The sequence below is a fragment of the Chanos chanos genome, chromosome 1 (genome assembly GCF_902362185.1).
Source record: "Chanos chanos chromosome 1, fChaCha1.1, whole genome shotgun sequence".
NCBI classification, from domain to species: domain Eukaryota; kingdom Metazoa; phylum Chordata; class Actinopteri; order Gonorynchiformes; family Chanidae; genus Chanos; species Chanos chanos.
Window position 1 is genome coordinate 13,734,086 of NC_044495.1, and position 25,382 is coordinate 13,759,467.

The 25,382-nt window shown below is 39.6% G+C and overlaps 1 protein-coding gene across 1 annotated transcript in view; it reads left to right on the forward strand.

Moving 5' to 3' along the window:
- Nucleotides 1-25,382, forward strand: part of ttll5 (tubulin tyrosine ligase-like family, member 5) — a 58,315-nt gene that overhangs the window by 5,913 nt on the left and 27,020 nt on the right. Inside the window, exons 5-17 of the mRNA XM_030794244.1 lie at nucleotides 18-148; nucleotides 301-383; nucleotides 1,738-1,807; nucleotides 2,118-2,202; nucleotides 3,340-3,441; nucleotides 3,806-3,897; nucleotides 4,320-4,427; nucleotides 15,075-15,156; nucleotides 17,032-17,093; nucleotides 19,431-19,516; nucleotides 22,910-23,005; nucleotides 23,165-23,256; nucleotides 24,825-24,887. Coding sequence (XP_030650104.1) covers nucleotides 18-148; nucleotides 301-383; nucleotides 1,738-1,807; nucleotides 2,118-2,202; nucleotides 3,340-3,441; nucleotides 3,806-3,897; nucleotides 4,320-4,427; nucleotides 15,075-15,156; nucleotides 17,032-17,093; nucleotides 19,431-19,516; nucleotides 22,910-23,005; nucleotides 23,165-23,256; nucleotides 24,825-24,887 — 1,152 coding nt within the window. The remainder of the gene's footprint in view (nucleotides 1-17; nucleotides 149-300; nucleotides 384-1,737; nucleotides 1,808-2,117; nucleotides 2,203-3,339; nucleotides 3,442-3,805; nucleotides 3,898-4,319; nucleotides 4,428-15,074; nucleotides 15,157-17,031; nucleotides 17,094-19,430; nucleotides 19,517-22,909; nucleotides 23,006-23,164; nucleotides 23,257-24,824; nucleotides 24,888-25,382) is intronic.

The following is a 25,382-nucleotide window of genomic DNA, read 5'->3' on the forward strand; positions in this document are numbered from 1 at the left end:
CTCCTGTTTGTTTCCAGGTCGTACGAGCTGACGCGAAAAGACCGGCTCTACAAAAACATCCAGCGGATGCAACAGGCTCATGGTTTTCAAAACTTCCACATCGTCCCCCAGACCTTTGTACTTCCTGCAGAATACCAGGAATTCTGCAGTGAGTGCGCACAAAAAAATAGAAGGGCAGAGCTCTGTTTAGCTTTTTGCTCATGCCGAACATAAACACGATAAAGTATGAGAGCGTTCTGCACTCGTTCATTTCTTCCAAAGTTTTTAATCTCTTCCTTCCTCTCCTCATTCGAACCCCAGGCTCCTTCAGTAAGGACAAAGGCCCATGGATCATCAAACCTGTAGCATCTTCCAGAGGCAGAGGCATCTATCTGGTCAGCAGTGTAAGTGAGGAGAGGTGGTCCTCAGCGTTTATGGAGTGTGTGTTACCTCATCACTTAGTCTTTCTGGAGTTTAGAGTGTGTTTGACTCCCTCACATAGTGTTTTGGGACAATAGTGAGCGTGCGGGCACCTGACGGAGATCCAAAAGTAAATGTTAGGAAGGTTGGAGTTTTGTCTCATTCACTGTATAAATATACCTGCCATGGGTTTGCCATTGCTGATTTATGGAAATTGAATGGTTTCACAGCAATCACACCAATGCTGTTTTCCTGTATTGATGGTAATTGTAGAACTGTCATCTTCATTTGGCCCAGTGTAATGCTCATCGATTTTACATCTTTCGTGGCAGACACTTTTTTTTATTTTAAAAGTGTAAGGCGATTAAAAATCCATCATCTTTACCAAAATGACAAGCACTCCCTATGCACTACAGTCATGTACTATAATTATGATAAGATCAAGGTAAAAATAATCCAGGCCCTTTAAAGGTTATTATAGACTTAACAGTAGCCAGCCATTCCAGTGAGGCTTTCACCCATGGCTGTAATACAGCATCACTAACCTTTCAGCCCAAATAAAGTAAGACACGTTTGGCTGTTCGATCAGGCCTCTTCTTCTGTTCCCAATGTGGAGATGAGCTCAGTGGCTCCAAAATCTAAGCGGTGTGTCATGGACATTACTACATCTCAGAGTAAATCACACACATCAAGGCCTTCTCTCTTGGCTGGGCTTTGCGTGATTTTCGACCTTGGCTGTAGTATATACGTCTCTCTCCTACCCCCAAACCCCCTCCCTGTCTCTGAAGTATTTTTATGAAAGGGTGGAAAGAATGTGAGAGTGATATTTGGAAGTTTGGATGCTTTGTGTTTTTTCTGTTTCGCGTGTTTTCTGTGAACTATTGCCAGATCTGAAGTCAGCCCCCACCAAACTACTCCTCTTAGATTAAAAAAACAAAACAAAACCCTGCGACACATTTAAGTCACCTGAGTGACCAAACTTCAACTGGTCCACATGAACACCTTGGTCACATTGTGCTAGAAAGTTCCATTGTCACGTTATACTAATTCTCAATAATCTGTATGATTATGACACTAATTTCAGCATTCAAATCTAAAACAACGATTGGAAATGAAACAGTATTACACACGAGAAACACATGTGCCAACAGTGAAATATGTGTGTTCTATTGTCTCAATTTGTATTTAAAATGACGTAATACTTCTTTTCATGGCCACCTTTGATTTGATGTGATGGAAGTTATACTTTAAAGTTATGTAACCAGTCAGACAGATGGTGTCGGTCTTCTAGTGTGCTGCTTCATAGTGATGTCCGTTGTTTCTCTTTGACCATTCCAGCCCAGTCAAATCCCACTGGACGAAAACATCCTTGTTTCACGCTACATTAACAACCCACTTCTGATTGATGGTGAGTGTGCACAGACAAGATGTCACTCTGTGTCTGAACCAAGACGGATGCATATAATCTTGTCTCACTCTAAACTGTACTGTTAAAGGGGCTAATTATATAAAATTGCATTCTACAGATGTTTTCATGTGGTAATGGACAAAAGTCCGTTATATGTTTTCTATGTATATATATATATATATATAGGTGTCTACTTAGATTCTATTTTATTGTGGAAGAAGCCATGTAGTGTTATGACAGTCACTGACTGGTTTACTTCTGATTTTCTATGCATTGTTTCTATAACAGGTTAATTTTGCTTCGATTTCAGATTTTAAGTTTGATGTCCGACTGTACGTGGTGGTGTCCTCATATGACCCTGTGATTATTTATCTCTATGAGGAAGGACTGGCTAGGTACAAATCCATGTTTTCGTCTTCTCACACGCACAAAAGTGGAACCTCATGATAAAGCGAAAAGTTCTCCTCTTAATTTTTATTAGCAGATCTTACTATTTGTATATTTGGGAAAAATGTGTGTCTTTCGAATGGAGAAAGACCACTAGATGGCAGCAGGAATGTTTCTGGCCAGTAAACAGACAGACTGTTATTGACAGTGTTGCCAGTGTTAAAGATGAGCTAAATGAGCTGTAAGTTGTGTTGTGCTGGAAAGGATGATATTAGAAAAAATCATGTATTTAAAAGGTGTTTTTCTTTGCCCAGATCTCTTTGGCACAGAGCTGAGATGACCCAAATGTGTTTTTAAAACTGTCATGATTACTATTTCTCTTAATAGTCAGTGAACACCAGCTAGTCCCTATCCAAAGTGACTCAACATTAGAAAGATGTTTAATATCTAAATGTGTTTGATTAATTCACTGTATGCAGCCATATTCATGGAGCATTTCATAACTCTGCCTTTAAAGTGAAATGATTAAAAAAAAAAAAAAAAAAAAAAAAGATAATATGGAGACCTTGATGCAGAGTGTTGCAATATGGACAACTGGTGGAGAATCAGATATCATACTGTCCCCCATTTTGCTCCAGCACTAGAAATAAAACTGTGGGAACTTAATATATATTGGCTAGGTGTGGTTTGGGGAGGCGCAGTGGTCGAGATGACTTGGATGAGGCATGAAACATTTGGCATATGGCTATTAGCCTTGGCACAGGCTGGGTTTTCACAGAGTGACATTGGGGTTTATTTTCACCATGTGCCATTATTAACTGTGGGTGAGAAATCCTGGCAGAATTCCCAATCAGTTTTTTATCTTGGACATTCCAGTGGCTTTGAAGGCATTCAGGTGCTTGCTATATGCCAAGGAATTCTCACTCTTCCACATGTGGTGTCAAATCCTCTGAAATACATCAGGCTTTGTACACTGAGGAGGGAGAAAGAGAAAGGAAAAAGAGATATCTGCTAATACCTTCTGTCCTCAAGGCTGGGCACTTGATAAATCTCTCACTGTACAGTGTAGGTACCAAGTTATAGGAGTAAAATTTGTGAAAACGATAGAAATGATTGTCATGCTCATTGTGTTTGCCTGCCCACAGGTTTGCGACTGTGAAGTACGACCGCGCTACCAAAAACATTAAGAATCAGTTCATGCATCTCACTAATTACAGTGTCAACAAAAAGAGCAATGACTACGTCAGGTAACGTGAAAAAATCTCATTTCTCAAACCACCCTCCCCTCAGCTGTTTTACATTCAGGGAGTCTATGTAGTGCACTACATTTAGGAGAAAGATTTGGAACAATACTCACCTCCCCACCATCACTTTATGACTAGTACTGTTGGATGTGGGAATAAGTAATATATAGTCTCTCACACACACAAGTATGACTGTTCAGCCATCCCTCACTACTGCTTCCTCATTCTCTAGCAAGGGTGGAATGCATTCTCAGATGCAGGATAATCCCCTTGTTTACCAGTCATGTCAACACTGTCACTCTGGTCCTTAGTTTCTCAGTGCAATTTTGGCAAAGCCATGCGTTGTATGCCTTCTCTTCCCTTTCAGCTGCGATGACCCTGAAGTAGAGGATTATGGGAACAAATGGAGCATGAGTGCTGTGCTGAGGTATTTGAGGCAGGAAGGCAAAGACACAACATGTGAGTTTAGACTGAGAATGTTTTAGACAATAAACAAAATAAGGTGTATCATGCAAATGAGAAATTGTCGTTAAGTAACTCGCTTGGTTAAATAAAGGAATAAAATGCTCTCTTATGCATAAGTGGGATTGGTAGAGGTGTATGATTGAATATTAGATCTGTAAAGCCAAGGGTTGAATGTGTGTAATGGACTTTCTTTTTCTTCAGGAATTATAAATATTTTCTTAGAGAAATCGTTGTGATATGATCTGCCGTTGATTGATTTATGACACTGCAAAAAAAAAAATGCTACCACCGGGAAACAGTTTTGAATTGACAGTTGTATTAACAAATGACTCTTTAAACGTTATGAGAGTTGATTGGAATGTGTACCGTTTGTTTTGAATAGTTTGTGTGATGTGCTGTTTCTCTGTTTGTCTCAGTGCTAATGGCTCAGATAGAGGATCTGATTATTAAAGCTGTGCTGAGTGTCGAAATGCAGATCGCTGCAGCATGCAAGATGTTCGTCCCTCACAGAGGCAACTGCTTTGGTAGGTTCCCCTACAGCGTCTTTAAATGACTCTGCAATCATTCAAACATTTTGAGGCTTTTAAACATGCAAAATGTCTAAAAATATCTCAAGTTCCACAAGAAGTTGCTAAAACCGCTTTATCCCTTTGGAGCTTTTCCTCTCCCTTGCCTGTTTTTTTTCACTCTTTTATTCATCATTCCTTCATTAATCCCTGTTTTTGAACTGATAGAGCAAAAACATTAGGTTTCATTGGAAATGTCCTGAGCTATCATCAGTCTTCAATAAGCAAGACAATGTTGAACAGTCCTGGGTAACAACAACTAAACTTGTGCTGTCAGTTTTCGTCGACTTAGTCATAAAACACAGAGTTGCTTAGACCTGGAGCTAAGTCTCAGTTGGTGTGCAAACTAATCTCAATGTTGACTAAAAAGTCTCAGCCAGTACAGTTTCATGTTTTCCTTGCCAAAGGCCTGATCTTCTTTTGCTAACACCAGAATCTGGTTTTATGCCATTTTATACCTTGGGAGTATTTCTCTACACCATTACCAAATATCTTTCTGTGCATTTGATACAATGTTTTGTGTGGGCTAATAGTCAAGTTGCTGACTATTTCACTCTATTTGTCTGATTATTTACGGTGGTTCTGTGTTTAAGGAGGAGTACGTCCTGGGATTATCAGCACTGCAGTTCGGCATGAGGCAACTTTGTTGGTTTCTAAGCTTAGGCATGTGCTGCAGCAGGCTTGTGTGAACTGCGTTATGGAGCCATTGCCACTGTTAGTGTTGGCATTAATTGCCTGCTCTGCGTCTCTCTCTTTTTCTCGTTCTCTGTCTTTCCCTGGCATGTGGTCCCTCTCTCCAACTCCTCCTCTGTCTGAAAGCTGGGCCTGGTCCTGGCCACAAGCAGGCTGACTGCAGTGATCTCTCTTTCTCTCTCCCCTCTCTCTCTCTCTCTCTCTCTCTCTCTCTCTCTCTCTTTCTCTTTCCCTTTCTCCGTCCTGCCCCCCCCCCCCTTCCCCCTTGGGCACTGTAACGTCTCTGTAGACATAATAGTTCTCCTGGAGGTGTTGGTTGTTTAGGCTGTAATAGTTGTTTACCAGGGTTGGGTTACATTATCTGAGAATTACCTGCATGAAGATACTATCTCTCTCTCTTTCTTTCTCTCTCTCTCCCCCTCTCTCCCTCTCTCCCTGTCTCTCGCTCTCTTGCTCTCTTTCTTTCTGCTTCTCTGTCATTCACTCTCACTTGTTTTTTCACTGTGATGGTGAGACCCACTGTTAGGTAAGTTCAGTGTTGTTCAGAGTGGGAGAGTGAATGAGCTGCCCATGCAGGTGCAGGCATCAGTGGAATGTATCCAGTGCCATTCACATACCTGAAACTGAAGTTGAGGTAGTTTCACACACAAACACCCAGTGCCCTCATATCATAGTCTGTAAAACAGCACAATCACAGGGAGTGTGTGTGTGTGTGTGTGTTGTGTGTGTGTGTGTGTATGGGGCTATAATTTGTAATGTGTATAGGAGATCTGTACACCCAACAACACAATGATGACACCATTGAGTGTGATAGTGATCCAGCCACACAGTGATGGATGTTCTTGGAATGGAAGTAGCTGTAGCTATCTGCCAGGGTATCTCTGTGTGTTGTTCTAGTGGAAATGTTTGGTTTGTCATCAGAGATCACAACTATGTGCCTCAACAACATGGGCTTGGAGTAAGAAAGTCATCTGGTCTCCAGATAAAAATCCTGACAGCATTTTGAATGAAGATGTGATATGTTGATTTGTATAGGCCTGTTCTGAATTTGCCTGGTATGTTTACAGTTTGTAAACGGTAGAATGACAGAATATGTTTGTGATGTCAGAGTCTACTTACTTGGCCAGAGTAATGCCCTGTACCTTTACGTGATGTGTAGTGCAATATGATATCAAACATGCTGCCACAGTGTACTATGATAATAATCAGTGTAGTTTGAGTGCATTTGAAACTATGGGTGGGCAATGTTTCGCTTTAAAGAGGATCTTTTTTCTTGTTTAGGCCAATCTGTTCATGTCAGTTATCTACTCACTGTGAATCCATGCAGTCAAATTACATGAGATAAAGAGAGGAAAGGGAGGGCAAGAAATCACAAAGAGGGATGGATGAATGGGTGAATGAACAGATGAGAGGATCTCAGGTTATTCTTCTGGCCCAAAGAAAAAACAGAGTCTTGGTCAAGCAGCATAGAGATCATTTAATTGAGCTTAAATTTCATTTCCCCAGCATGCCGCCATCTGTTTTCCCTTTCGTAGCTTCTATTTGTGCCATCCTGCAACTCTGTACATGCATAGAAGCCTTATATATAATGTGTTTTTCATTCCACTAAAATAAATCAGCTTGTCTTAATGGCTTAGCATCACTAGTGAACGGGTGATGAAGCGTTGAATTTAGTCAATGAAAAACGTATCTAAGTGACTGCACAGCTTTATTTCTTATCAGTAAGAAAATTACACGCAGCACTCAACATATCTGCATCTGTGTCTTCGTCTGCGTCTGCGTCTGTGTCAGTGCTGTGCAGTATTATGTGGTTAAACATCCCCACAGGGACTCTTTTTTATTTTTTGTGTGAAAATCATTGACGTTTTATCATGTTGTTCTGAACCCACATAGGAGTGGATAATGGCTAATGTGCTGAGCTAAGAGTAGAAATATGCTGATTATATCAGTTGGAAAAAACATAGTGAAAGAGAATACTGATTGTAGTATGGTTCTGTGCTGCTGGTCTGACAAGGGCCAGTTTGAAAAATGGGACATCAGCATTGATATGAATGTTCACAGAGGTCACATAGAAGACAAGTATTTCACATTCATCTACCTTGCTGCATATCTCACAAACTTTTGTGAATTCTCAGCCTCTGACATGCTGCTTGCCTCCGAGAGTTTGGTATTGCACATATTTAAAAATTGAAAACGCTCCGACAGTGGTCAAAAGGAAACACAGTTAGCTCATGGGGGACCCATAACGCCCATAAATCCAACTGATCCTCTGTTTCTAAATGTTCCAATGAAAATGTTTTTTTTGTTATTCGTCTTTCAGAGCTGCTAAATGTATGCGAGGCTGAAAGGCTGGGTGAATAGGATAGTTCAGTGGTTCGTATGCACCACCACTCACAACTTTCTCCTCTTTTCAGATCTCAAACTGTCCATGTGAAAATATGGGTCTCTCCAGTTCTCGTTCTTTCTTTTACAGCCTTCTCTGCTCTATTCTCGTATTCCCACTGCATTTATCAAAGCTTTCTTCTGTTACATTTAACCCTCTTCAGACTCTCTCACTCTTTCTCCTCAGTATTTACCTTGCTTTTGTCTCTAATCATTACAGACAGATCCGGTTCACTGTCTTGATAGGCCATTTCACACTTCAGCCACAGTGATATGTTCAGCATCACCATGACTCAATGTTCAGCCTGAATTACACAGACTTTCAGACCTTATTTGATTAATCCACATTCTTTTTGACCATAGTTGTGACAAAGAATACTTTGTTATAGTTCCCAGCCTAAGACGCACCCTCAGTGTGCTGTTGTTTTTGTAAGACACGCCTTCTGGGTTATCGGTGCTTCAGAAAGACACACTGCTTTTTGTGTTACTGCTTCAACAAGGCACACCACCTTTTGTGTTACTGCTTCAATTAGACACACACTGTGGTGTACTACTGCTTCAATAAGACACACACTGTGGTGTATTACTGCCTCAATAAGACACACACTGTGGTGTGTTACGGCTTCAATTAGACACACGCTGTGGTGTAGTACTGCTTCAGTAAGACATACACTGTGGCGTACTACTGCCTCAATAAGACACACACTGTGGCGTACTACTGCCTCAATAAGACACACACTGTGGTGTAGTACTGCCTCAATAAGACACACACTGTGGCGTACTACTGCCTCAATAAGACACACACTGTGGTGTATTGCTGCTTCAATAAGACACACACTGTGGTGTATCGCTGCTTTAATAAGACACACACTGTGGTGTAGTACTGCCTCAATAAGACACACACTGTGGTGTATCGCTGCTTTAATAAGACACACACTGTGGTGTAGTACTGCTTCAATAAGACACACACTGTGGTGTATCGCTGCTTTAATAAGACACACACTGTGGTGTATTACTGCTTCAATAAGATAGACCCCCTGGTGTATCGTTGCCTCAGTAGGACACATCCCCTGGGGTATGATTTAGTCAGTGACACTCCTCTTTCTCTCTTTTCTTCAGTGGCAGTGCAAAGCCCTTTAATTCCCGAAGAGTTAGTCACAGTTTATGTTCCCATCCTCTACATAGGAAACTAATTAGGTAGCATTCAACATGTAGTGCTTAGTAATTGCTGCATATTAATCAGCCCTTTTACATTAAAAACATTATCAACCACCTTAACTGTTACAGGCCAGAAGGTTACATATTGCAAAATCAAGAATAACTAAGATTTGTGCAAAACCAAACAATCGGAGGAATGCACTACAGACTTGTAAATTTTGTGATTTTTAACTTTTTAAACTTCTAAATCTCCCTTTCATCCACTACTTAATTTCTTCCTCCCAAAACTCTTTCTACACCCTGTCATTCTGGACACCCTTGGCACCAACCCAAAAAAACCCCGAGCAAAACAAATTGGTCATTTGTCCTCGGAAATGCTCCCAGGCTGTGGTGTCATGGTCCAATAACAGAGAATACAGCAACAGGCACCAGTCTGGAGGGTCATAAATAAAACAACAGAAGAAGTTACAGTGACTGAAAGATACAAGTGCGGAGGAACAGACTACTTTGTCTAAACGTGTGTTTTTGTGTCTCTTTTCCTCTGGACATTTTGTGTGTTTGGATATATATTAATGAGTAAGTGTGCCCGTGTGAGTTTGCATGCGTGTATGCATGTGTCAGTATACATGTGTGTGGGTATGTGTATGGAGAGGAGGGAGGCAGACTGAATGCCACCCAAGCAGCTCCTTGCCTCTGTTTTCCCATGATTAATCGACAGGCTGTTTAAGGAAGCGATGCTGATTAAGAGATGTTATTACTTAGATCTGATTAGCCAAGCCACAGGCCTATTTTATTACACACTAAACATGCCACTAACTGGGCTTTTCTTGCACACTACATCTCTCATTCCAGAAGAGTGCACTGTCAGCAGTTTCCCTCTCTTTCCACTCTTTTCTATGATATTTCTTTTGGTACAGACATTTGGTTGGATGTGTCCTAAAAATAGACTTATGTCAAAAAATGGTATGGGTTTTAGTATGCACCGCTATGGAATTTTAGGGCCGATAACAATAACCGATAATTATCTCTTTGTTGCCGATAACAATATGATAACCGATAACATTACTCTTGAATATGTAAATTGTAAAGAGGACAAAAAGGTTAACGTTTTAGATTGATTGGTTTATTTTCCCACTGTTAGCGTTCATTTGGCAAACCGTGAGGAAACACTCTGGACAGGTCGCCAGTCCATCGCAGGGCAGACACACACACTCACATTCATACCGAGGGGCAATTTACTGTCTCTAATTCACCTAGCCTGCATGTCTTTGGACTGTGGGAGGAAACCCACGCAGACAACATGCAAACTCCACACAGAAAGGACCCTGGCCACCCAGCTGGGAATCAACCCCGAGACCCTTTTGCTGTGAGGCAAGACGAGGCAAGCGCTACCCACTGCGCCATTGTGCTGCTCTGGGCTATATCATATAAATTGTATTTTCTACCTTCAAGTAGGCCTACTAACAGGAAATCAGGATCATAGGCTATAAATTCAAAGTAAAACACTGGATGACTATAGAGAGCCCTCAACATTTAACTGGATGCACTACAACACCTAACATGTAGTCCTTGTTATTGTCTTTGGCAAATTTTCTGCCCTTATGAAATACCTCCGTTATGGAAACAGCTGCACCCCCTGCAGGTTTGGTTTTCTTGGTAATGCTATCAGCTTTATATTGTTTGAAGACATTGTTGCCATGACGTGTTTTAAGATAGCTGATTAGATTAGTGGGATTGTTACTCTTCACGTTCTCTCCTTCTCGTGGAACTTTAGCCGAACATTTATTGCAAATTGCAAGTCTGTTGTCCTCTCTTGAAACAGTGAAATACATTAACACCGCCAACATGTTTACTTCTCTGACAGCAGAGGAACCAAGCTTGCAAGTACTCCAGGCAACAGTTAGCTGCATAGGCCTACGCCACGCATATTGGAGGGAAATTATGGATCCAAATTATCAATCTAAATAATCGGCTGAAATTCCATTATCGGAACAACGGTAATAATTTTAATTTTCTCACTTGTTGGCCAGCGGTATATCGGTCGCCGATATATCGTGCATCCCTAGGTTTTAGTAATATTGGACAATGTCAGACTTCAGTTCAGCGACTAAACAGTATGGCTTGTTTATTATGGGCTCAGAGTACCAAAGATGTGTGTTTTTGTAACTGCCCAGGATCATCATCATCATCTTCATCTTCTTCTTCCTCTTCTTCATCTTCTTCTTCCTTTATCATAGCAGACACTTTTGTCCAAAGCCACTTCCAGTATTCTTCTTTACTGTCATCTTCTGTGTTGTCTTCATCATCTTCTTTTTATGCCTCTGTTTGGTCAGTTTTCATCTACTTCCCTGGTTTGAAAACTGACAGGTGCTGACTAACCTGTTCGTTGGGACAGTGCAAAAATCTAAGCTTGGCAACTGGGTTGTAACTGTGACAGTGTGATATCTCAAGATTTTCAAAAAAAAAGTATTAGCTCCATTATGTGTGTCTTTCCATGAGTCAGAGCTTTACTCATAGAGCTCATTGTTTCTGCCACATTGGTTTTTAAAAGTTTGAAAACTAGACTTGTTATACACCTCTTGAATGATTTGTTAATTTGTGTAAAGGTTAATGAGAATTATATACAGACAGTCCGCATGGTAAACTGCAAAGGAAAAGTCACATATCAGACCAGCCAGCAATAACAGGAATTGAGGCTTAGTCACTGAACACTGCATCTGATGTAACTTGAGATATTCAGCCTTCACCACAATTGCTCCAAATGTCCTTCATAAACAAAACAGAACATTACAGCCCTTCCAATCCCCCAATCCTGCATTTTCTCTCTGTCCCAGGCACACACCATACACACAAAGGTACAAGAAAACAACATGCAAGCCTCAGTACCATTTTCACACACTTTCCATCAGGTGCACATCTCAACTACGTGGTTCACCTTTTACTCTTGCCCCGACTCCTTCGCCCCAGCCCATAAGTATATTTTATCATATATCTGTGAAAGGTATACTAAACAGCATTGAACAAAACATCAGGATCTTTCCTATTAACACAATATCATTAGCTTCCCTGTTGGCACCCACTGAAGGCACTATTACACAGTGAAGATGTGGGTCCTGCATCTGCAAGTCATAGTTGTAATTCCAGCTGTGCCTGCCTGCCAGCTGTGGCCAAGTATCCAAGGCAACAAAATAGCTCTGTTCCCTTGTTGATCAGGGTCACTCATCTTTACTTGACAGTGATCACTGATAATCAGGCATCTATGTACTTGTTTGCATTGCTAAGTGAATAGCATCAGTGGACAATGTTACACAGTGTGCAGTGGAAATGATACAATAACTGACTTCAGGCATCTCAGAGGAGGCGTCACGGTAGCCTGATTCATTCAGATTACGTGCTAACTGTGTCAGGGGAAGGCCTATGAGATGTCACATGTAATCTAACAGTCCCAGTTTGGAAACTTAGGGAAAATGGAAAATGATGGAGTGATTAGTCCAATGAATATAATATATGAGTCCAAATTTTTGAGATTGTGTAGCTTAAGACTTCAGAGTAATGAAAGTGTTTGCATCTCCAAAGTATTTCTTTTCACTTTAAGCAGTCTGTTGCATTGTGGCACAAGTCTCAGTCTTGATTTTGGAAGTGATCATTTTAAGAATTTTGATGGAAGTATGCATAATTTGAAATTGAAAATGTGAAATGTTTTGTGGTGGACTTGCTTGTAGCAATCAGTTTCCTTTCTGGAATACAAGGTAAGAGTATCTGGCTCCAGTGGACCTGCCTAATGGTAAATGACATTTGCAGTTTTTCCACAATAATATCTGAGCTACAGTTTGATTCTGACCTCATCTAAGTGTCTCCACCCTTTGTCATACTGTTTGTGAAGAGGCAGCGAAAGCCAATCCGAAAAACGATTTATTATGAAATGATGCAACTGTTTAAAATGTCACAGCAGACCGCTGGAGACACCCAGTGAGGTGATGCATAATGCCATTGTTATTGTTGTTGTGGCTTTCCATGTGAAGCAAACTTGGTGACCAGTTTTTGGGTTTTCTGCTCTGTGTTGTTGTTTTTTTTTCCCCCCAAAGTGTAGCGCCTCTCTCTGCTATTCCAAAAACCCAGCAGCTCATAATGACATGCTACTCTTGATCTCCCTGTGATGGTATTTATTTATTTTCCTTGTTGTGAATATTTTGTGGTGACGTTAATGGGGCCTCCTGCTACATGTTGAGGAGCTACATAGAAAGAGAGAGGGAGAGAGAAGAGTGCATGTCTGCTTGTGAGGGCTTGTGGGGAAAAGCGGCGTCTGCTCCTAATTGGGAGAAAATGCACAGCACATGGAGCCTGGTTGGCAGAGTTTAGTGATGACAGTGGGTGCATGTGCGAGTGTGTGCGCGCCTGTTTGTGCACATAGGAGAGAGAGAATATGTGTACAGGCTACTCTTTTTGTACAGGGCACATGGCCATGGGCTCTATGTGTGTATCTGTGAGTGTGTATGCGTGTGCAGAAGACAAGATCCTGAGCACACAGGTTCTGTGCAGATTTGTGTCCATACTTTATTTTGTTTGTTTTTATGTTTACTTTGACATTTCCTTAGTTTCTGGCTCTTTTTTGTATATCTAGCCCACACTGGGGTCTCCGAATGTGTAAAAAAGTGGTTTTACATGTGTCACCATATGTGGCCATGCAACATTTTGTGCTCTTCTGACACAGACAAGAGCTTCTGTGTTTTCTCTTTTTCTCTCTCTCTTTCTCTCTCTCTGTTTCTCTCTGTCTCTCCCCCCTTCTCCCTCCCTCTCTCCTTCTCTCTCTCTGTTTGTGTATGTGTGTTTTATCAAAACTCCTATTGAACTCCAGTAGGATTTTCCCCTCCATTAATGTTTCAAAAGCTGGCTCAAGATCACACTTGCTATCTGAAAACCCATCTGACCCCAGCAAGCTCACTCTGAATAACCTCACTTTTTACAAAATAAATATTTGAGGAGAATTTGATATCAGATTAAAAGCCAAAAAGAGAAGGAAACTAAGGCACATTACTCTTGCCTTCTTTGTTTTAAATATAAGTAGTGATTGTTGTAAGACTGTTTGTGGTGGGGACAGACATAAAATAGTGTAATGGTTAACATTTAAATGATAAATTGAAGCACACAACAAATGTGGGATACATTTACTTTGAATTACTGGTAAATACACACACCAGTCAGTTCAGTGACAAGAGTTCATTTGGCTGTGATGATGAGAGGGGTTGGTGGGGATAAGTCTTAGGACAGGGATCTCCCTGTTAGGAAGGAGGAACTGCATTATGTCTGTCTCTGCCAAGTTTTAAGATAGGCCGTAGTCGGCATTTGACTCGAGGTCTTATGTTGCCAGGTCCCTTTTCACATTTGCAAAATACTTTCCAAGGCTTTTCACTGATTAAAAGAGATCTGCACCAGGTTGTATTTTTTTATTTTTTTGCTTCCTTTAAAGTGCAATATATCTGCTTTCAGCATTCATTTCAGCAGAATAGATGGCCATTTTGTAACCCCATTTCCAGTCTAATTCTAGATTAAATGCAAACACTGGGAGTTTTTTTTCCCCAGTTCTCTGGAAGATTGACAGATAAGCAGTTGGTAGGCCTATATCTCTTAAGGCTGAAGTCTGGCTTAGCACTTTTTGTACTTTTAGGCAGTGTAAGGTCTTTTTTGGGTCACATGAAGTTGTATGCAATGTGAAAGCTATGTTCTATGTACAACATGTTTTCCTACATCGTAAAGCTATTTTAGTGCAATTGTAATCTTTGTAACATTATTAAGACCACTTTAATTCATAGCTGAACATATAAATCCTTTTTTATGATTAATGAACCAGATGCTCTTTTCATATCCCCATGAAAGTACTGTTTCTGTTCACTGGTATGCCATTGGTGGCTCCCATTAGTCAAATTCATCACTAACATTCATTCTAGTACAAGTTGGCACAAAGGTAGGCTCAGCAGTGCTTTGATAAATATTTGTAATAAATTTTTTTATTAAGTGCTTGAGTTTGTCTGAAAATGCATAACTCATCACAGTCTGTGTTTAATTTTTTCTGCAAAGTTTAAATATTGGTTATATTGAGTGTAATCCATGCAGTTCTCAGTCGTCACCCTTTGATGGAAATTTCAATCTCGAATGATTGGATATTTAATATGTGCATAATCAGTAGCAGACAGTAACCATATCGTCATCAAAATAGCTTGTGAGGCCCATGATGGGTCCTTCAGAGTCACTGTGGCTGTCTCAGCCCTGATTCCCTTTTTGGGAGTTTGGGAGACTGTTATTCCTTCACCCGCCTAAGTAGTCCCATAATTCATATTTTGTGTGTTTGTATTTTTGTGTATGTGTTTTTTACAGAGCTGTATGGTTTTGATGTACTTATTGATTCCAGTCTCAAGCCATGGCTCCTTGAAGTCAACCTTTCACCATCCCTGGCTTGGTGAGTATAATCCGCTCCTGATGTTTTGTATTTATATTGATATTATTGATGAGAAACTGCTTAATTGCATCGCACATTATAATTTATCAGATCATTTAACATACTTTGGCCCATTGATTCTCAGTTGACAGTCTGATTTCAGTTTAAATGTTTTTTTGGAAAATGCTTCGATGGAGTCGGTGACATGTTGTGTGAGCTCAAATGTGAAAATAAAATCTAATCAGGGGGAAAAAATGCAGATTCCAGTACAGGTTTAAAAACTGCAATTATAGTAAAAAGTTGTTGTAGTTCATTAAATGTTATTTCGTTTGCAAATTTTTTTTAGCCTGTTGTATCCATAAGATGAATTCGTAAAGATTTCACCTTCCTTTTTAGTTGCGCGTTACTCACAGACCTCAGCAGTACTGCTGTACTTTTAGTTAAGACCTGCTAAAATTTCCATTCATTAACTCTTCCTATTGTGGCTGTGTCTGGTTTGATTTATAGAGAGAAAGATCTGTAAACTGAATGTCTCCCTATTCTATTTGTGGTAAATTTGAAGAAATATTGTTAAAAAGACCTGTTATTGAGTTCACTTGTAAACCTGGCTGTAAATTACACTCTCTCTCTCTCTCTCTCTCTCTCTCTCTCTCTCTCTCTCTCTCTCTCTCTCTCTCTCTCTCTCTTTCTCTCACTGTCTGTCTCTCTCTCTCTCTTTCTCTCACTGTCTGTCTGTCTCTTCAGACCTCACTAACATCAGACATGTTGTCTTTGTGGTGTTTTTGCACAATCACTAACGCTTTATTGAGTTGGTTTTGGAAAGGGTTTGAACCCATAGTTTGTTTTTTTTCTTGCCCACCACATCAGTTGTTGTCCTAAATCAACAGTCTGTTTTACTAACTGCCTTTTCAAAGTTTCTTACATACCAATAAGACAATAAATGCAACACTTCACAAGGACACTAAAGAATTACAGTGGGCCAATTGCCCTTCTCTTTTCCCAGAGATGTATATTTTGATCCATTGTTATGTGACTAAATATAGTTCTATGACAAATAATTTCCATCCGATTGTTGGACTGAGGGAAACTGTCCATATTTAATGGCACATGGAAAAATTTTCACTTGTAATAAAGACCCAGATGAGTCAAGTGGGTGTCTCACTTTCATATGACTCTCTGCCTGTAAGCATGCTTATAAACATTTTAGATGCTGTTGCTAAAAATAACATTGGCTTTTGTTTTGTCACATGTAAAGACATGGGCAAGTAAAACTTTTTTACTTTGAAGTGCTAATAAATTCTAATTGAAGTTTTTATGTCATATCCATTTTAAAACGCAACTTAGCCCTTTTATTCACAGCAGTAAACTGACTTTTGTGCCCATCATTACACTATAACAGCCTTATTGCCTACTGTTTTTGGCTTCTCCCTCTTCTGTCAGTTTCAGTGTGTGGTGTGTCTCCGTGTGTGTATCTTTGATTTTACGTGTTTATATTCTTTTCTGATATCAGCAGAGAATATCTAACCATGAGGTCTTCTGTTGACCCACTCACCATTGCAGTCTTTTGAACACAGACTGTTGAATCTATTAGTGTAATAAATATCTTGATGTATTTGCTTTTACATTAGTTTTGTAAATATTCTGTTTCATGGCAAATGTGCGTGTCTCTTAAAACTGTTCTTGTTACTTTCAAGTCTTTTTAAACCACTAAAGCCACTCTTCCCTGTGTGTTCACTTTCTGCGTACTCTGTTACTTAACTTTATTGATCATAGTTAAAATCAAAGTTTTGATTGTTGCCTTGGGCTCTGTATTTTTGGAATGACACTAGTGTGGTTCAGATTTATGCTTTTGGGCTTCCAGTGTAAAGATGACGATGTCTCTGTTTGATGTTTCAGTGATGCACCGATTGACCTGAAGATTAAGGCAAGCATGATTTCAGACATGTTTTCTCTTGTGGGTGAGTGACCTTGCCAGCAGTCCACTCCTTTCTGTCTTTATTAACTATTTTCCAATAGCTTCCAAATAACATAACACATTCTGTCTTGACTAACCCGCTTCCAATTTAGCCATCCACCTGTTAGCTAGTGTTGGAAATATAAAGGATTTCAAAGGTTTAAATGCAGGCCATCTTTGCACAGGACCACCTGAAACCAGTTATGGATTTTCTAAAAGTCTGTTCAGGACTGACTCTTATTTATTGGACACATCTGTTGAGAGGCACTCCTGAAATGGACTAAATCTCTGGAAATCATAATGTTAGTCGAGTGATGTGGTTTTTATTTTCTTTTCAGTATTGTATTTCCTGGTTGTACACATGAATTTTTGAATTGGACACAAATCATTTAGTGCCAAGTGTGGGAATAATTGGCTAATAGATTATTTTTCCTTTGATTGTCCCTCTCTACAACTCATGAATCCATGCCCAAGTCAGTGATAGTGCTTTATTTTAGACTTGCGGAAATATAGTATGAGGCCACCAGTGATTCATGGTAAATGCTATCCGAGATGGCAAATGCTCATCATTTTTTTTAAAACTTCACCCATAACTCTGAATCAAAGACATATTAAGGGCTGCCAGGACCCAAATGGAAAAAATGCTCTGGCATTCTTTTGATCTACAGGATGTAGCCTGAAGCAGATTCCGCCATGTGTGTCTTTCCAGTACAGGGTGCTTCCGATTTACTGAATTATCTATGTGCTTAAATTCATAATGTGAGATTTAAAAGGATGTCACCAACTTTTTAGCTGTGAGTTTTAAAGCAGAGACAGCCAGACGCTGTTTTACTCGTGTAGATTAGCTCGTATTTATCTAATATTGCCTGTTGAGGAGTAGTGGTAGAATGGCGCAACAGCCTAGCAGTATTCCAGAGAAAACCACAGGTATTGTTAATCCACATATGATTATTTTCATCACGGAGCTGTCAGCAGAAGATTAGTTGTGTTTCATTTTTCTTTCAGTTGTGGTTATGCCAAAAGGAGGTTTGATGCATCATTTATTAATTCACAGAACTCTCCAGCGCACAGGCAAAAATAGTGATAGCTAATGACAAAGTTAGCTGTTGCTTACACAATATAGTTTCACCATTTTGGAAATATTGAGGCTTGTGTATGTTTTTTCTTTTCTTGGTTTTTAAAGAAGAAAGCCTACTGTAATATGTATTTATTGTAACTGAACAAAATTTTATATCCCGTTTGCCCTGTTTAAATCTGCGCAATATTTGGCTGTAGTCACAAAGCATCTAATGGTTCACTTGAACTAAATAGGTGACCAGTTAGTGGAGCACTTCATCTGTTTAGCCATGTAGCCTAAGAAATACATTGGCTTGCTAGACCCCATAGCGTTTTTTGTCTCTAGTGGGGTTATCAGAAACTACTTTTACATTTTTCTGTAAAAATGTTAAAGAATTTGCTGTTGCTCACTAGAGAAAATGTGGACAATATCATTGGAACCTATGGGCTCAACTGACAATCGTGGCACAACCAGGATTCATAGCCAGTTGTGGGACAAACCTTTGCTTTGATATGTTTTTGTTTCAGGCTTCCCTCCTGCCTCTTAAATTTTCTGACTCACGCCTGAGCACAGAAAATGGGACATCCTACAGTTAAGGCCAGTGGCAGACATGTAGGGCATGAAACATGTTAAATTTTCAAAGCCTAAAGGACAAGTCACTCCTCCTGCTGTTGATGGAACCACAATGAAACAAGCACAAAAACAAGCTGTTAACATTTAAGAGGTAGTCGTTTGTCGCTTTGAGTAGGGTTTAATAGCACCTTGAAATAAACAAACCAAATTTGATTAGCTGACACCTTCAATAAAGTGTAACTAGTGCTGTTTTTCCACAGTCACGTGGAGTGTATGGAACCAAGACAAGGCTTAAGACTGCCAGCCTGGCTCCACTTTTTTTTCCATCACAATCACGGACTTAGAGAGATTAGACTTTACTTTACGCCGGTAACAGCAGCAACATATTTGTATTCTTACTTTTCCCCATGTGACTGGTTCACAGAGCTGCAGTGTCTATTTCTTGCAGACACGTAAAGGGTGATATACTTTGTGATTAGGGACCGATGTTCACAGGTCCTGTTGGCCACTGCTGTCCATGCACAGTAAAATTAGTGTGTGCACTTTTTATATAAAAAAATTGGCCCTTCTGGTGGTTAGCTAGTGGTCTGCATGCCCAAAGCGAGGACTGCAGAGTGTCCGCTCAGAATAAAAGCGGGAACCAAGCTTCACCTGCTTCCATTTGATTACATGTGGCAGAGGAAATATAACACGTTTTGTTCCCCACATCAGGCTTTGTGTGCCAGGACCCTCTGCTTCGACAGCTGCGATCTGATCGAGCTGGGCTTGACCTGGGTCTGAAGAACCAAATCCGTAAGGTATGTGTGGCAAACTTCTGAGAAACTTGCCCTACGCATAGTAAATTCTTGCAATTTCAGTTTGAAGGCGGTCTAGCCCGACCATTAGACTGTGGCTTCATATTGCTTGAAGTGTTCGACTCTTCTGGAGAGCTGCAGAGTTTTAATTGCAACATGATTGAAACACAGGAGAAGACACTTTAACATGGCAGGAACATCTGATTACGTAAATGTCTCTGCACTATCTAAGATCTGTTAGCCTAGGCCTGCATGAGCTGCTTTCACTCCAATAATAACAAACCTTCTACAGTACAAGAAGACTCAAATACCCAACACAACTGAACTTAAGATTTGGAAATACCTTACAGTGGCTTGTTGTAATGCCCACAAAACTATCATAAGCATGATTTAACAAGCATACTTGATTTAGCGTGTCATTATAGTTTTTTTGACAACATGTGTAACACGTCTGGTATGCAGCATGCTACCTCTAGTTAAGTGTTACCTCATTGGCCTTTAGCTGTTTAAGTCAGGCCTTTGTATTCTTATAGAAAAGGGCCTCGTTAATGCAACTGTGATGTTTTTTAGGTGCATGTGTGCTTTTCTGTGTCAGTGATTATTGTATCATTTTTGGTTGAAGTGACTGATGCAAACACAAAACCTAATTTGATTAATGAAGCCACCATGACTAAAGCTTTTGGCCTGATCCAACAATGGCTGCACCCAGACAACTATGTCTAAGGAATTACTGCTAGAGCAGACAGATTTCTGATACTCTGCTCCCATCTTAGGTGGTGCACCAGTCCATACAGATGTATGAGCATGTGCATACAGTGCAGATGTATCTTACTCACATTAATGTATGTGTTCCCTGTGTACTTATCCATATGAGAAACATAGTCGAACTGAGTGATTTGTGTGTTTGGGTTTTTTGTCAGTGTGTTCTATCACTTGTCCAGTGAAAGCGTGCTTGGTATGTTCTGTGATGTTGTTTGGTGTCATATCATAAGTGTCCTGTGTGTCTCACCTCTCATTACCTCTTAGCACCCTTTTTCAGCACAGTCAAGTTCTGCCAAAGGAAAAGGGGTAGGTGTGTGTGTGTGTGTGTGTGTGTGTGTGTTTGTGTGTGTGTGTCACCTGTCCATATAAAGTAATCTCTCTCTCTCTCTCCCTCTCTCCCTCTCTCTCTCTCTCTGTCCTCTTTTACTGCTTCATTGTGCAAATGGCACATTACAGGTAGCAGAAAAAAGAAGACCTGTAGTGATGCTGTTTGTAGTGTACAGATTATAGATTGTTACTACTATTTTGGTACTTTTTCACTGCATGGCTTTGATGTAATATTGGCATCAACAAAACCATTAATGTTATTCTTGTTCATGTCAAAATACGACATGACACAGGACTTATGCTGTTTAATTGCTGTTTCTAATTACACTATGTATTTTCATAACTAGGAATGAGTGTTGTTTGAAATTCACAGATTCCGATACCTCTGATCATTTTTTGAAATGGTTCTGATTCCTAAACGATTCTGAAACTGATACCTTACCAGAAAGAAACAGCAGCAGGAGAACAATCACATATGATGAAGAGTTAATGCATGATATTTCTTTAAGGCACATATTGCCATCAACTGTATATTGAGTAAAATGCACTCATGCTTTAGAAAGCTTCGCTTAGGCATTGCTGTCAGCGCTGCAAATATGCAGCTCTTCAGGTATCACTACGGCATGAGGAAAAAATAAGTGTGTGTGGGCATGCACAGGACTATCTGACATAGACAGGAATTACAGAGCACATAGTGAGAGTGTGCAGAGAGTCAAAATGAGGAATCAAAATGTGCGAAATAATGAAGTTCTATTAGGATCAAATCACTTGGTCTTGAGTCCTAAAAACAATGGATGGATGACACCCAACCCTATTCATAACCAGAATGTATACATTTATGTGGAGAGTGTGTGTGTATATTTATAGAAAACATGATTTAAAGCCCTTGAGGGCTCTGGAATCAGAAGGCAAAATGATGACTAATTTTTTCAAACTCAGTTCTTCCCTCCAGTCCTTTTGTCATAGAAATGGTGCTTTACAATCCATCAGCTCTCAGTTAACCTGCCTCTGTCTCCTTATTCTTTGAAGAGAAACTTCTTTTAAAATTGTTCTAAGAGATTAAGGCCCGCCGTCTTTTGGCTGCTCTGATAGCTGTGCACCAGTCTGGCAAATTAAATGTAATCCTCCTGTTATTTAAGATGACAAATTCAGTCAGCGATCCTGAGGGGCTCGGGCGCTGTTGCCTGGCGCTTGCTCAAAACCTGAGCCAAAGCCGTCAATCTCCCGCGGCAGTGCATGCCATCAGTGGGGGAGGTAGTGAGGAATGCCAGGCAGGAATGCCAGGGAGTTGGAATGGGTGACATTTATTTAACCAAGTGAGTCAGGGAAGGGAGAGACTAGATTTAGTGGATGTAAAAGTTTGTTTGGATAATTCTCTAAAAAATACAAAACCACACAAACTCATTAATATTGTAATTAACAGTCATCTGAGATCAGTATGGTGTCTGCTCCCCCAAATGAACTATGAACCTGTCAGATGGTGTTGACAGTCTTCAGCAAAGACGTTCAGCAAAATGATGATGATGATGATGAATATTGTTATTGTTATGTTGTGTCTGTTGAATACATTTAACCACCAGACAATACTGAATACTGAAATGACTTTAGTGTATCTCTTTCACTAGGTTGTTGCCTCTATTTACCAAGGACTTGTAGGCATGAATTATGTGTGACAGATTTATGCATTTGTGCTTAAGGCAGCATTACTCAGGGTTAAACATATCTGAAAATACAACAGCAACACCCAATCCATTAAAGTTTCTCCTGGCTGGAAATCTTACCTGACATATGACTAGAATCCTGAGTTTACCATATGAAATTTTATGAATAAATATTTTCCAAAGAATGCACCCAGCTCCCAGTTTTTTGGTCCAGAGAAAGTTCCAGGAATCCCGGAGTATTGGGAATGTCATGGGTGAATGTAGTGGGAACAAAATTTGGTGTAGTTTTCCTGAGAGAACGTTTTGTGCAAAACCACGTCTATTATTGTTAATTTGAGACATATTCAGAACATCCTTGGAACATTCCTATCATAAAATTTGGTCTTAACTTTATAAAAAAAAAAAAACCAACCCAGTATTTTCAGAATGTTTCCTGTTAGGCAAAAAAACACTGTAAAAAGCATAAAAGTGTTAAAGTTCACACTGAGGTTCTGTTTCATGTGTATTGATGTAGCCTTCAAAAACATCTTCCACAAATCCGTGCAGTGCTAATCAACAAGGATTTACTGACTCAGTTGTTGATTTGACTGATGGTGTTGTCATTGAGCTGTTTAACACTCTGCTGTCTCTGTTTCCCCGATATCAGAGGCCACTGTCTGCCAGCAACAGTGACATGGAGGGACAGAAAGAGAAACACGGAAGCAAACATGCAGAAAGCACGTTGGGCCTGACTGCAGAGGAGGTAATCATGCAACTGTACAAATATGTTATATCTATGTTTCAAAGTTTTTGTTGTTGGGATTTTTTTTGCATAATTGTGTTCACTTAAGTGTTTTTGTACATTTGTAGCTGTTAATATGCTCTTGACATCATTTTCTGTTTTATTGTTTAACCTGAATAGATGAAAGTCCTCAGGCAGATACAGGAGGAGTATGAAAGAAGAGGCGGATTCATCCGGATCTTTCCAACTCCGGAAACTTGGGAACTGTACAGGTTAGAGAGGGACTAGGCAAAGGAACATTTGCATGTAAAACAGGAGGAGAGAAGAGGAGAAAAGTCCGTAGAAAGAATTAAATGTATAATTATGAATATAACTTGAAGAAAACATCGGGCCTCATTCACCAATATCTTCCTAAGTTTTTTTGTTTGATTTGTTCTTGAGAAAGGTCTTAAGAAAAAGTCTACATCAGATTCATGACATGTTCTTAAACTGCAGAATTGTTCGCATCTTTGCTCTTATAATGATGAATCCCATTGTCCTCGTAATTTGAAAGCGTGTGCCAGTTGTTCCAGGTTAGCATAGGTAAACACCCTGCCAATTCCACTCAAGGACATGGGACTACAGGGTTGTGTGCACACACAGAAATCTATGGAACCCCTTTCGGCCACTTTAAAAAAGGCAAAAGTTTGCTTAATTGCGACTTTATTTCGTGTAATTCCATCCTTATTTCGCAGAATTTCGACTTTATTTCATGGAATTCCAGCTTTATTTCTGACAATTCCGTCTATTTCTCGGAATTCCGAGGAATTCTGAGTTCTATTCTAACAGCCAAGAAGTGGCTTGAGCCATCACTTCTGCTCCCACTTTAATGGTTCAATGCAATGCATGTACAGTAGCAGACAGGAGCGAAGGCTACAATGGCTGTATCTGCTCTGTCCAGGTATTTTAATATTTATCCATATGTAAAAGTAAACCTGACTGTTTCTCACACACCTGCTTTACAACCTGTCTGGTTTCAGATGGGATGACCCATAAGTAGTGTATGTAAAACTACTGCTCACTTATCACAGTCTCCATCAACTGTTACATTCTCATATTGCTATTTTTGTTTATTGTACAAAAGTGTGAGTAAATATACACTACATTCTGGAGAGTTACATGAAGTGTTAGTGTAGTGTTCATTTTAAAAGACCATAATGCTTTGTAAAATAATGAAAATAATTATTAAAAAAAAATTGTAAATGCTAAAAATATGATTGCAATTTAAATCATATTCTATTATACTACTAGAATTAAAGAAAACACAATAAACCATTATTTTGCACAAACATGTCAGCACTCAAATGTGCTTAAGTGTGCTCTTGAGTGTGCGTAGATTCTGTTCCTACCTGAGAACAAAACCCAAATAAGAAAACATTGGTGGATGTCAGAAAACTGCGTAAGTGGGTTTTAAGAATGAATTTTTTCTTAAGAACAGTTGAATTAGGTCCATCATTTTTATTTTTTGGCCAACCATACAAAGCCATTGCATTCATTCATCCATTCATTCATTCACTCATTCATTCTATGAGGTCTACACATGCCAGGAAAAACTACTAATACTCATACAACTGTATTGTAAACATCAGAAGAGTTCTGGTTCTCCTCCAGGTTGGTCCTGTGTGTCTCTCAGAGTCAAAAAGTAGCTTTGGATTAACTCTGTGGCTTTTGTTGCCATTTGTTACACAGCACAGGTTCATGGACTGATCAGGAGCTATACTGACTTTTAAAAACTATTGTCATGTTAAAATTTTGTAATAGCATTACATTTTATTCTGTGTGTATCACTTCTTTTTTTCAGTGGTTACTTGGAGTACAAGACATCTATGAATTCCATGTTGGCTAATCATCTTTTCCATGGAAGGTGAGCTTTGTGGTTGGGAACATTCCTGTATGTTTCAGAGAATGTGGGGTTGGTTTCATGGTTTTTAGTTGATGTTTTGTCTTCAATTAAAGTCAGGTGAACGTTTGATGATAAAAATATGCTAGCATTATAGTATGAGGTTTTCTGGACTTGACTAGCTGTGGCTGTTCCCTAAGTCATGAAAACATAAAGATTCAATAGTTGGGAATAGGTAAGCAGAGCAGATCATGAGATAACCTCACATTATCTTACAAGCATTGGAAATAAATGCTTAGACATCTCTTGGTAAAAGGATACATAAGAGATACGTAACTGTATGATGCATGTGTGACATTACAGCTAACATTAAAGCTTTCTCGCAGAGGGGTTTGTTATGCATACCTTTACATGTTTGTGTGTGCATGTGTATGTGTGTTTACATTTAGATTACATTCAGGGATACATTACGTCACATCACAGTCAAGGTTTGTATTTTAGTTTGAAGAAACAAAAGAG